Source organism: Erinaceus europaeus, chromosome 18 (genome assembly GCF_950295315.1).
Source record: "Erinaceus europaeus chromosome 18, mEriEur2.1, whole genome shotgun sequence".
Taxonomy (NCBI): Eukaryota; Metazoa; Chordata; class Mammalia; order Eulipotyphla; family Erinaceidae; genus Erinaceus; species Erinaceus europaeus.
In genome coordinates, this window is record NC_080179.1 from 5261493 (window position 1) to 5274156 (window position 12664).

General features: G+C 37.9%; 1 protein-coding gene across 1 annotated transcript in view; it reads left to right on the forward strand.

The window, feature by feature from the left end:
• COL5A2 (collagen type V alpha 2 chain) overlaps positions 1 to 12664 on the forward strand; it is a 159643-nt gene that overhangs the window by 75455 nt on the left and 71524 nt on the right. Inside the window, exons 3-6 of the mRNA XM_060177594.1 lie at positions 3558 to 3571; positions 8282 to 8314; positions 8748 to 8780; positions 10211 to 10264. Coding sequence (XP_060033577.1) covers positions 3558 to 3571; positions 8282 to 8314; positions 8748 to 8780; positions 10211 to 10264 — 134 coding nt within the window. The remainder of the gene's footprint in view (positions 1 to 3557; positions 3572 to 8281; positions 8315 to 8747; positions 8781 to 10210; positions 10265 to 12664) is intronic.

Consider the following 12664-nt stretch of genomic DNA (forward strand, 5'->3'; position numbering starts at 1 on the left):
TAAGTTCAGTGAGGAGGCAGTGCTTTCCCATCTCCTGAAAAGCCAGGAGGATTTTTGACTAATTCCTAAAGTTTTTGTCCAATTTGACAATTTCCTGTACTATTCAAGATGGCAGATTGTTATCCTATTCATTCAAACAGGATGCCTCCAAGGTATTTGTTGATTTTCTCTGAAGTTCGTTAATGCCCAACAAAAGGTGTATAAGGAAAATCAAAAGCACTGTAATGAAACAGGAAGGACAAGCAGAATCAACGCTGCAGAAATATATTAGAAATACATCCATCGGTGAGGCTCATTATAAAATAGAAACAAGAAAACAAAGTAAAATAATTGAAAAGTGGTTAGAAATAGTACTGAGGAGAAGAGGTACCATGTGACAATGATATATGAAGAGGGACAAGTGCTTAGATTTACATGTAGCAGGTCAGGGATGCTCAGAGCTTGAAGGCATGGTCATGTTGGCTGAGACCAGCAAGGATGAGAAAGACCAGTACCGAGTGATCTCACTTATAGCGGAAGCTCAGGATAAAGAACAATAACGGACAGAAGATGCAACTCGGACTGGGTGTGCTGTGTTGCATCTCAGCAAAGGATGCTGGGGAGGCGGGAGAGGGACAAGATGAGGGGACTTTGGGGTCCTGGTGTGTCTCTTAGACACCAAAGGGAGGTAAGAGTTTGTGTCTTTCTGTGAAAGACTATACTGTAAATTACTTTTTAAAAAACACCATTAAAATAATAATAATAATTTAAAAAGACCAGCATGGGAAAATACAGGGTGGAACTTGAATAAAATGTCATCTATTTCAGCAGAACCAAGGACTTAGAGGAGCGAGAGGTGGGGGAGGACTGAAAGGAGGTTGGGAAGCCAGTGTTCCCTGCTGGAGTCAGGTGGACTGTGAAATTCTGTCAAAACAGACTTGTAAATCAAATTTCCCTCAATACATTGATGAATTGTTTAAAAAAAAAATAGACATAGACAGCAGGTAACAGATAGTCTTATAAAAATCACATTTAGTATTTAATTAATAAAGATCATTGTATTAACATGTTAGTATCTTTATGTCTCAACTAAAGTGCTGCATTGCCTTTTCTGTTTTATTGATACTTTTAATAACAGATAGTTTTGTTAACAGATGTTTATTACTCAGGCATTTTAGAATAAGTTATTAAGCTTTAAAAAAATATACTGCTTTGGAAAGTCAGAAAAAGAATGTGTCATTTCTACGGAGAAAACTGTTCTGATTAGTTACATCTATCTCCATAGTAGTAACACACAGTGTTATAAGAAAGAGCAATGATATCTGCATGGCACTACCCCCTCCCCCCTTTATTTCTATTTTACCAGAGCACTGCTCAGCTCTGGATTATCGTGGTGTTGGGGATTGAACATTGGACCTCAGAGCATCTGCTCTGAAAATCTATTTGCATAATAACCATTATGCCATCTCCCCCCACACTGCATGCTTCTTAAAGAAAGAAATACATGAACCATGTTTAAATGTGAGTTCATTCTCTCTTTCAAACATGAAGGTTGTAGAAAAAACATGAAAACACGGGAATTGTTGAAATATTGTTTCCATAGCTGTCTTTGGGAAAGTACTATTGGCTAGAGCCTGGCAAATGAGAATTAACTGAAGAAACTGTTAGTTGAGAACTGATGTGGACATTGAATAGATTTATCTCTCAAAGACTAAGACTGTGTCCTTTAGAGTGGCAGAGGGGAATGCAAATGCTGTTTTAAACTGGATGATATAAAAGCAACACAAATAATACATAATGTGAAGTGGAGACAAAAGAAGGGTGAAGGGGCCAGGTGGTAGTGCAGCGGGTTAAGCGCACATGGCGCAAAGCGCAAGGACCAAGTAAGGACCCCCGCTGGAGCCCCCTGCAGCCACTTCACAAGCAGTGAAGTCCGTCTGCAGGTGTCTGTCTTCCCCTCCTCTCTTGATTTCTCTTTGCTCCGTGCAACAACTACAGCAGTAACAACAACGATAAATAAACAAGAGCAACGAAAGACGGCAAAAGAAGAGTGAAATAGAATTAAATTTTGCTAATTCTTCATCTTTAAGAAATGAAAGGGGCTGATGAGATAATTGTTATGCAAAAAAAAAAAAAAAAACACTTTTATGTCTGAGGCACCAAAGATTCCAAGTTCAATCCCCAGTACCATAAACCTGAGCTGAGGAAAAGAAAAAACTTGAAAGACCCTGGCTAAGTAGTACTGAACACAGTGATAAAATGCTCAGGAAAGGCATTTCCTTAGGGGTTGTGTGTGGTGTGTGGACATCTATCCTGGAAACATAAGGAACTATACTCGTGACAATTGTCTTATTTGTCATTATTTATTCTCATTGAAGTTTTTTTTAATTGAGAACTAAAGAATAGGAGGCAATAAAGAAATAGGAAGTACTGTAATTTTTTAAAAAAATATTTAATATTGGATAGAGACAGAGAGAAATTGAAAGGGGGGGAGATAAAGAGACAGAGGGACACCTGCAGCCCTGCTTCACCACTTGTGAAGCTTTCCCCCTGCAGGTAGGGACCAGAGGCTTGAACCCGGGTCCTTGCACAGTGTGGTGTGTGCACTTAACCAGGTGTGCTACCACCGGGCCCTGAAGGACCGTAATTTTTATCATTGCTATTTTAAAGAAACTAATAGAACCTATTGAAATAAGTATAGCTCTAAGTAGAACTAACATTGAGATAAACAGTAGAGACAATATATGCATTTTCTTAAACATCTGAGCAACTAAGGCACGAGGACCTGGACGTGATTCAGGGACAGCACATGCTGTTCCTGGGTGATTCACTGAGTTTGATCTCTGGCAGTGCATAAAATGACTGAGAAGTGTTCTGGTGTCTTTCTTCACAAAATAAAGTAAAAAAGGAAGGAGGACTAGCACATCAGTCTAAATATCATTAAGAGGACTAGCACATCAGTCTAAATATCATTAAGAGGACTAGTACATCAGTCTAAATATCAATCTAAATATCATTAAGAGGACTAGTACATCAGTCTAAATATCAATCTAAATATCATTAAGAGGACTAGTACATCAGTCTAAATATCAGTCTAAATATCATTAAGCTTGGCAAACTATTTTTATATGAAAAATTCATCCTTCTCTGCTTCCATAAATAAAAGAGAATAAAATGTACACCTAGCAACCATCTCAAAAATTATAAAAGAAAAGAATAACAAAATAAACTTAAGTTAAGCAGGAGTAACTCAGAAAGAAAAAACAGGTTGAAAAGTGAGAAAATGAACTATTAATTGAAAAAATTCATTTTAATTTCATAGCTAACTTTATTATTAAAGATTAAAGATTTATGAATGCTACAAAATAATATCCATAGAATGTCAAACTTTTCTAAAAGAATGTATTATCTTGTCTCTTATGTAAATATTGATTCAGAACTTTTATGTTTTTTACACTGATAATAGGAAAATCTACTTAAGTTAAATTCAGACTCCACAGAAGAAAAAAATATACATATGATGTTCTTTGTAACTGCTTATTCAAAAAATAAATGGTTTATTCTCTTCTTTTTTGTAGGTAGAGGAAGAAAGGTAAGTTGTGTTTTGTATAGCTTCATTTGCTTGAATTTCTATTTCATTACAATATCTGCATAGCATTGTGATTTGAATTGTTTGAAAGAACTTTACAAAGTACAAAATACCACGCAGATAAAAATATACAAGTGTATTTCAGCTAGTGTGATATCAGATCACAGATAACTCTGCTGTGTTCACAGTTAATTATGGTTGATAGAAGTTTCTTCCCAAAAGTTGTGACTTCCTTAGAGTTCAAAACTCATATGTTACACTTCTATATTTCTTACACTCACTACAGTGTTTAGCTATAACTTACACATGCTAAATGGAAAATAAATGTTTCAGTGAAATAAGTAATAAAGAAATGAGGGTGAATGGGTAGGTGGGGAGATGGTAGAAGTGAGGAAAAGTGGAAGAGAAAGCGTCTGCTGGACCTCCATGTATTGTGTCGCCTGTCTTAATGGTTGAAAACTCAACTGAGCACTTTGACCACATATGTCATCTTCTTTTTTCTTTTTGCCCCAGTTTTTTAAAAATTTCAACAGTGTTTTTTTTATTCATGCGGTAATATTTTTAGAGTGACTATTATGTTATAAGAATGACAGGTAGAATGGTGACTAAAGTAACTTTACTTTCACAAACTGATAGTATAGTTAATGTTGGAATGATTTTTGAAGTGGAGGTAAATGGAGAAAGAATTCTGGTGAAAAACATTTAAATGCCACTATAGAGACAGAACACAGAAAACATTCAGAGAAAAGAAAAAATATAAATAGTGCCGAAGCTACTATATCATTTAGATGGTCTATTATGTTGAATATGTTTTCTTTTTTAAATTATTATTTATAAAATGGAAATATTGACAAGACCATAGCATAAGAGGGGTACAATTCCACACCATTCCAACCACCAGAACTCCATATCCCATCCTCTCCTTTGAAAGCTTTCTTATTCTTTATCTCTTTATCTTTATTTGGGAGTATGGACCCAAGGTCATTATGGGGTGCAGAAGGTGGGAGTTATGGCTCCTGTAATTGTTTTCCCACTGAACATGGGCGTTGACAGGTCTATCCATACTCCCAGTCTGTCTCTTTCTCTAGCGGGATGGGGCTCTGGGGAAGCGGGGCTCCAGGACACATTGATGGGATCGTCTGCCCAGAGAAGTCCAGTTGGCATCATGGTAGCATCTGGAACCTGGTGGCTGAAAAAAGGAGTTAACATATAAAGCCAAACAAGTTGTTGACTAATCATGAGCCTAAAGGCAAGGATATTACAGATGAATAACTAGAGATCTCTCCATTTTAGAAAAAGCTAGTAGGTTTATTTTAGGTATATTCCAAGGGGCCCAGGACTTTACTAGCTTTTGCCTGAGCCTGACATCTAATATGGAGTTGAACCCAAGGTATTGTCTGGGGAGATGGTGTCATAGGTGGAAGAAGGACCAGAAAGCTGGATCAGGGAAGAGTAGCTTCCAAATATGAGAAAATCTTGCCCCAGTCTTTAAAGAACCTTAAGTTGAATCCCAGGGGAAAGCCTTACACTCAAGGGGACCATGGTGGGGTATAGCCATGGCCAGCTGGCCAGATTAGTTACTTGTCATCTGGACCAGGAATGGAAGATCCAACTGAATGAAGGATTCTCATCCCATAGGAAATGTTCTTGCATTTCTGGTACACTTGAAATTTGTGAATTTTTGCTTCAACCTTATCCAGATAAGAATGGTTTAAGGGTCAAGAGCAGAAATGGTGGACCAGCAATACGGTCCATGTTCTAGTGCAGTCTTTACCACACTGGGGGAATCTCCCATGCTGTGGTCGCTCTCTCTCTCTCTCTTTCTTCCCCCTCTCTCCCTTCTGTTTTCCCTTCTCTATTTCTTTCTCTTTATAGATGAAAAAGTCATATGGTAGAGCGACAACAATGAACAGAAATATTCAGTCATCACAGATTTCATGGTGGATATTAGACAGTTTACCAGATACCTTAAATTGCCTTAGACCTTGCATCTAATAAATCTTCTTTAAAGTTCTGACCTGCCATTAACATTTTTAAAACCTGTATCTCATCTATTTATTTACTGGGTAGAGACAGAGAGGAATCAAGAGTGAAAGGGAAGATAGAAATGGAAAGAGAAAGAGAGACATCTTCAGGTAGGCTTCATGGCTTGCGAAGCTTCTGCCCTGACACGGACTCGACTCCTTGTACATTGCAGCCTGTGCACTCAACCTGGTGTGCTGCCACCCAGCCCCCCAAGATATTTCCTATTTCAAGAGAATTCTGTTGTGCCTTACATTTTTGTTGGTGATCTGGATGTAGATGATTGATCTATAGCTTTAAATCTAGAAATATAGTGTACTGATAATTAGAGCTCTATAGAACATACGTAACTAAGGGTATTCATTGCTTTTTTATTTTTTATTTTTTTGGATTTTTTTTCTTTTTTTCTTTTTTTGTTGCCCTTGTTATTTTATTGTTGTAGTTATGATTGATGTTTTTGTTGTTGGATAGGACAGAGAGAAATGAAGAGAGGAAGGGAAGACAGAGAGGGGGAGAGAAAGATAGATACCTGCAAACCTGCTTCACCACTTGTGAAGTGACTCCCCTGCAGGCGGGGAGCCGGGGGCTTGAACCGGGATCCTTATGCCGGTCCTTGCGCTTAGAACCACCTGCGCTTAACCAGCTGTGCTATCTCCCGACTCCCTGCCTTTTTATTTTTACTACAAAAATAAGAGCAAAGTCTGAAAGTAAAACATTGAAGCATAAATTAAGTTAACCAAGTTCAGGTACGTGATGGAAAATTAGAAATACCAGCATCTTAACAATAAATTTCCTTTTGGGTATTGAGTTTTAACATTTAATCTTTTCTGTGTTTCCTTCATTTTCAGAATGCCTTCCTATGAGTTCATAGGCTTTTATAATAAAATACAATAAAGTAAAATAACAACATATGTGGAAGGAGATGTTAAATGAAATAGAACTCACCACTCTTGTATTTTTTACGTTTTGGATACACTCCTCAATGAATTCAGTTTCCACAATGTTCTAGTAAAACATTATTCATAATATGTTAATGGAAATGTATATATTTAAGAATTCCCAAGTGTCAAGCAGAAGATGGAAAGTAAATGTTACCATGACCTATATGGAAGATCAAAATCTTCAGGAAGATAAATTTTGAAATAATCACTGCAAGTTAGTACATGATAAACTAGCAGTCTAGAGAGACAGATGGTTCCTCCAGTATTATTTGACTTACATGCTTGGAATGCTATGAAAATACAGTTGCTTTAACTTACACTGCTCTAGGACTCACAAGAAATCCGCTTTAACAGGCCTACTCTACATCAATTGTCAAAACAAATCAAATTGCCTGATTTTAATTCCTGTTTTTGCAAGTGTCTTGTGCGACTTTTCATTTTTCCAGCCAGTTTAAGTTTTTCTGTCTTCTCCTCAGATGCTGAAAGTCACCTGACATTGTTGTTTTCTCTTTTCTCCCCCATTTATTTCTCCTTTTAATTTATTTTTTATTTTTATTAGTTATTTCACCTTTTGAAAGAGCACACACTTCTCTTTCCATTTCAGTGTCTTGGCAGGGTTATTTTTTGTTTGTTTGTTTGCTTCTTGTTCTGCCAACATCTTTGTTGTGCCTTTGGGCCTGTAAGACTCTATTCCATCATTTCAGGTGTTTTCTTGTTCTCTATGTTGAAAGATAGAGAAGGAGAGAGAAAGCGAGAGACAGAGGCAGGGAGCAGAGAGACAAACTGATTTACAGCTGTCTCATTATTTATTTATTGCCTCCAGGGTTATTGTTGGGGCTCAGTGCCAGTACTACAAATCCATTGCTCCTGATGGCCATTTTTTCCCCCATTTATTGCCCTTGTTTATCATTGTTGTGGTTATTATTATTGTTGTTGTTGATGTAGTTGTAGTTGGATAGGACAGAGAGAAATCAAGAGAGGAGGAGAAGACAGAGAAAGGGGGAGAGAAAGACAGACACCTGCAGACCTGCTTCACCGCTTGTGAAGCGACCACCTTGATGGTGGGGAGCTGGGGCTCAAACCAGTATCCTTAAGCTGGTCCTTGCACTTTGTGCCACCTGTGCTTAACCCGCTGCGCTACAGCCCGCCCCCTATACCCCCCCCCCCGTTCTTGAACCTGGGTCCTTGTGCACATGGATACTCTTAGCATTTCTTTTTTCTTTTCTGTTCTTTCTTTCATTTCTTTCTTCCTTCCTTCCTTCCTTCCTTCCTTTTATTTTTTTAAGGGTTACATTGTTTTGGGAATGGTATCTAATTTATCCTGAACTAAGTGGCATGTAATATAAAATTTAGAAATTCAAATATATATATATATATATATATATATTCATATACATACAGTTTTGGGTTTTCTGTGTTTTCAGTCTTTGGGTAGTCTGTTTGATGGCATTTGGAGTTTGCATTTTTCCCTCACATGTTCTTCTTTTTATCTTGGGATTTGACTGCTATAAAAACTGAAGCAAAGCGGCTTTCTTCATTCACACACTGAACTAAGTTTTTGTATATTTCAGATAAGTGTTCGTCCACGAATAGTATCTACCTAAGCACCCCAAAATTGCTTTGACTTTCCTTTTCAGTTTTTTTTTTCTTTTTTACATTTCCTACATAGGAATTCTTAGTGTTTGTGTAGAACAGTCTAATATAACATTTTCACCCTAATAAGCTGTCATTTTGTACCTTTTCTTTACAGGGACAAAAAGGGGAGCCTGGATTAGTACCTGTTGTGAGTATATATGTATTTTTGTTTCTATACTTTTGTTTATATACTGTTAATAAACTTAATTCTAATAGACTTGTACATCATTACTTTTTTGTTCCTCAAGAAGGAAATAGGTTATTTTATAATTATTTTTGGGTTTTTACCAGAGCTCTGCTCAACTCTGGTTTATAATAGTGCTGGACCTAGAGCCGGAAACTCTGGAGCCACAGGCCTGAGAGTCTCTGCATAACCAGTTTGCTGTCTCCTCTCCCCTCCCATTAAGCTTTTGAATAAGGAAAGAAAAAAAAACCCCAAAGTACATTAATTCCTTATTTAAAACACTACCTAATGTTAACACAAAATTTTCTGTTTAGTACAAAACTGTGTATTTCCTTGTTAGTCTTATTTGTTATTTTTTCTACAACTCCATTTTAACGGAATTTTATTTATCATTTAGGTGACAGGCATACGTGGACGTCCGGGGCCTGCAGTGAGTAGTCTCCTTGTACATTCATCTGCTTTGAGATTCTCGATAGTGAAAACCTCCATGAATGGACATTAGAATGAGAAGCGACAATGCTTGATTTCTTAAATCATCTTGTCTTGAAACATCTGCAAATTTAAGCACTACTTTACAGCACTGAATAGGATATCACTTCATTCTGAAATGAAGAACCCAGTTCTCCTTGTGTGTTAGTGTTATAAAAAGTTAGATGGCAGTCAAAACAGTGTGTTGTTACAATATTCGTCTTAGACTAACTGTCCTCACTGAAATGAGGATAATCACTATGACACTGATTAAGGGTCGTCTACTTTGACTGTTTGATGACCTAATGAAGCAAAGTTTTCACCTGTCAATGAGACAGTTCTGTAGTACAGTCGAATTGGGAAATTATACGTGAAAGTAGCACATTTCTGGCTTAGTACAAAAGATAACTACTGATTTTAGGTTTGGATTAGTAGCAGAATTCATAAATGATCAGATAAATAATATATAACTCTCCCACACATAATTTCTGTAGATTTAAAATTAAAATAAAATAAAACTGCTAAATTAATGTAAGTAAAATGCTTTCACAGAACTACTCTGGTCCTTAGGAAACTGTTGCTTTCAGACAGTAATTAAGTTGCACTGACTATATTACTAATTTTCCTAACTTATTTGAAACTCTCTTTTGAACAGAAATGAAATTCTCCTGGCCACTCCCATTTTCAGAGAAAAAGCTAATTTAAGAGTCCCGGACAATAATGCCATTAAAAAACAATAATCCTTTTCACTTTATAGAAGTAGTTGGAGTTACCATTTGGAAAATCTTAAATTGCATATGTCAAATACATGTGTATGTATGTATTTGAATGATGCAACATTTAAATTGAGTGGGAAAAGAAAAACTGAACATAGGATAGTAGTGATAACATTAGAGAATTTTTCTTTCTCTTATTTTCATCAGCAACTTGAAAAGTTATGTCTAGCTTGGGTTATCATATACCACTAAGTTCATGTATTCCTTCAGGTAATTGATAAATTGGAATTTTAACATATATGTGATTCTCAAAATCTGAACTGTAAGGTTTTTTTTATCCCATAATTTAGTAAGGAAGTCTTGTGTGGGAGAAATAAAATTATCCGTACAAGTTTGCGATTACTGCTGAAGCTACTGTAATCAGTTCATTGGATTCTGTGATGCTACAATGTTCTTAAAGGCCCCGTTCTTTAGGGGCCTTTAAACTTCACTGCTAAAAGAAACAACGTTTCTATGTACTCAGAATGTTTTTATGCATTCAGTTTTATTTTTACAATTTCCAACTGAACTGAATTCAGAAACATGACATTGCTGTTTTCTGTGATATGGAGCAAAACTTGAGCGAGAGTCTGACGTATACACCCTTTGCAGACATAACCCTCAGTTTTTGTTTTAGGGTCCTCCAGGATCGCAAGGTCCAAGAGGAGAGCGGGGCCCCAAAGGAAAACCTGTAAGTTGATGCACAGTGACACCTCTTCTGTCCGTGGGCATTGGTGTTGTGTTGAGAATGGGCTCCTGCCCTCTAACTGCAGCCAGAATGCCTGTTGACTGCTGCTCTTTCTCCTTGGTGAAAAGTGACATCAGTCTCAGCTAGTGGCGGCTGCTTTCTGATTCAGAGGAAGTGAGTTTATGTTAACAGCTAACTATTATTTTTTAGATAGCTTACATACTTTTGTCCTTTATGAAGTAAAATTGAAGCAGAATTTAAGGCAGTATCCTGAGTACCTTGTGCTGTTCTCTTGAATGAGTAGTGCCAAGAATGCTCTGTTAAGATAAAATAATCAAGTTCTTTCTGTGATCTGTGTTTACAGCAAGAAGAACCAAATTGGATAAGGAAATGAGCCATTCTTAGCACAAATATTCTTTCATGTGTCTGCATAGTGAATTGATTTGTAAGCAGCGATCTGTCTTTTCCTCTGACAGCTGCTGCATACTGTCAAAGAAGTCACTTTAAAAAAGCACTTAATTCTTTCCAGGAAGACCCAACTTTCAGTGTAAATATCAACCTTACAATCTTGAGATAGATCCTGAGGGTATTATATCTGCCTGATATTTTCACTTGTTCTCTACCTGTACAGAATATATTTATCCTTTTCCAGATCTGGTCTTACAAACGCACTCCATTTTCATACCTCACTCTTAATGTCTGTGATCTTTCATATATTAAGTAGCTGAATTAGTTTTGGCTATTATGAATACTACAGCCTGAGCAGCTGTCCTTTTGGATTTGTGTTTTCATGTTCTTTGGATTTATGTCCCAGAGTGGCATTGCTAGTTCTAAGGCATTTCCATTTTTATTTAAGGACTCTCTTTGCTTTCTGTAGGTTTTCTGCCAGTTTTCATTCCCACCAACAGCGCACCAGAGTTCCCTTTCTCCGTGGACTCACCAACCCTTGTCGTTGGCTGTTTTGTTGCTGCATGACATTTTCACAGGCATGAGGTGGATTCTCACTTGTGGTTTCAATTTGCAGTTCTCTAATGATAAATCATGTTGATCCCAAGATACTTTCTCAAGCTGGATTTTGAAAGATCTTTGCAGGCATGTAGCTTAATGACCATTTTTCCACAGTAGAGGGGTGGGGGTGGGGATGTTTTCCAATGTAGTGGGCAGCAAAGTTGTGTGGTGATTATCTCAGGCGCCCACGCCTCCTTGCTCTTTCACTGAGACTGCTTGCTATTGCTAGTTCAAGCACGGATGCCATGCTAGCTTTCCAGATGTGTCTGAGGGACTTGCATGACAGAGAGAAGTTGAAGATGATTTCAGCTGGGTGGAGTCATGCAGAAAACATTGAGCTTCAATATACTGTTCCCAGAATAATTGCTAACATTCAGTTTGAGGTCTAGGTGGAGACTGCAGTGGGTGCAGTGGTCAGATTTTCAGAATTCCTGTGAATTCAGTGAATCAAGGAAATGGTTCCATCACTTCCCATTCTCCTCTTAATATATTGAATTATGTGCTGCTATCTTAGTGAGGTCTGAGACAATGTATGTGAGTTGGATAGGAGTGTGTGTGTGTGGGGGGGGGGAGAAGGAGGAAGGAGGAGTGGGAGGGAGAGGAGAAAAAGGCTCCTTATGAAGAGTGAAGCAAGATAGTCCTGGAAGATACCCAAGTAGGAAATCTATCTTTCTCTAAATCCCAGCAAGCAGTGGTGTGGCGGTGTCTTAACAGTTGCCTCAAGAATACATTTCTCCACAGCTCACACTAATTTTCCTGGCACAGATACTCCCGTCATGGCTAATTTCAAGAGACTGGCATATCATAAAGTTCTCATACATAGACTAGTTTGAATCATATACTGAGCCTTCCAGAAACTGCTCAACAAATTAGGAGGGCACAACAAGCATAAATATCCTTTAAAATGGTTTTTTTTTTTTTTTTTTTTTTTTTTGTCTCATAAGGGTTTTGCTGGCGTTGTGTTTGTGCAACTCTCCTACCATTCCCAGTGGCCATTTCCCCCCTTTTCTTGTTGTTGTTCTTATTGTTGTTTTTAATAGTAGGTGAAAGATCTGGGCTGGAGGGAGAGATAGAAAGAAGGAGAGACACCTGCAGTCCTACTCCACCACATGTACTGTGCTCTCCCTGCATCTCCCCTGACCCCTCTGGCCTCGTGAAATCTGAACCAAACTCATCCTGTGTGGTAATGTGCCCACTCTACTGGAGACACCTCCACACACTCGCTATTTATCTGAGAGAGAGAGAGAGAGAGAAAACACTGCTCAGCTCTAGCACAGGGCAGTACTGGAGAGCGGCCCCACGGGCCCCCTAGACAGACAAACCCCAAGCCCTCATGTTATGTGGAGTTACCTCCCCCACCCTCACACACATCTTCTCCTCCCTCCATGCCGGCAG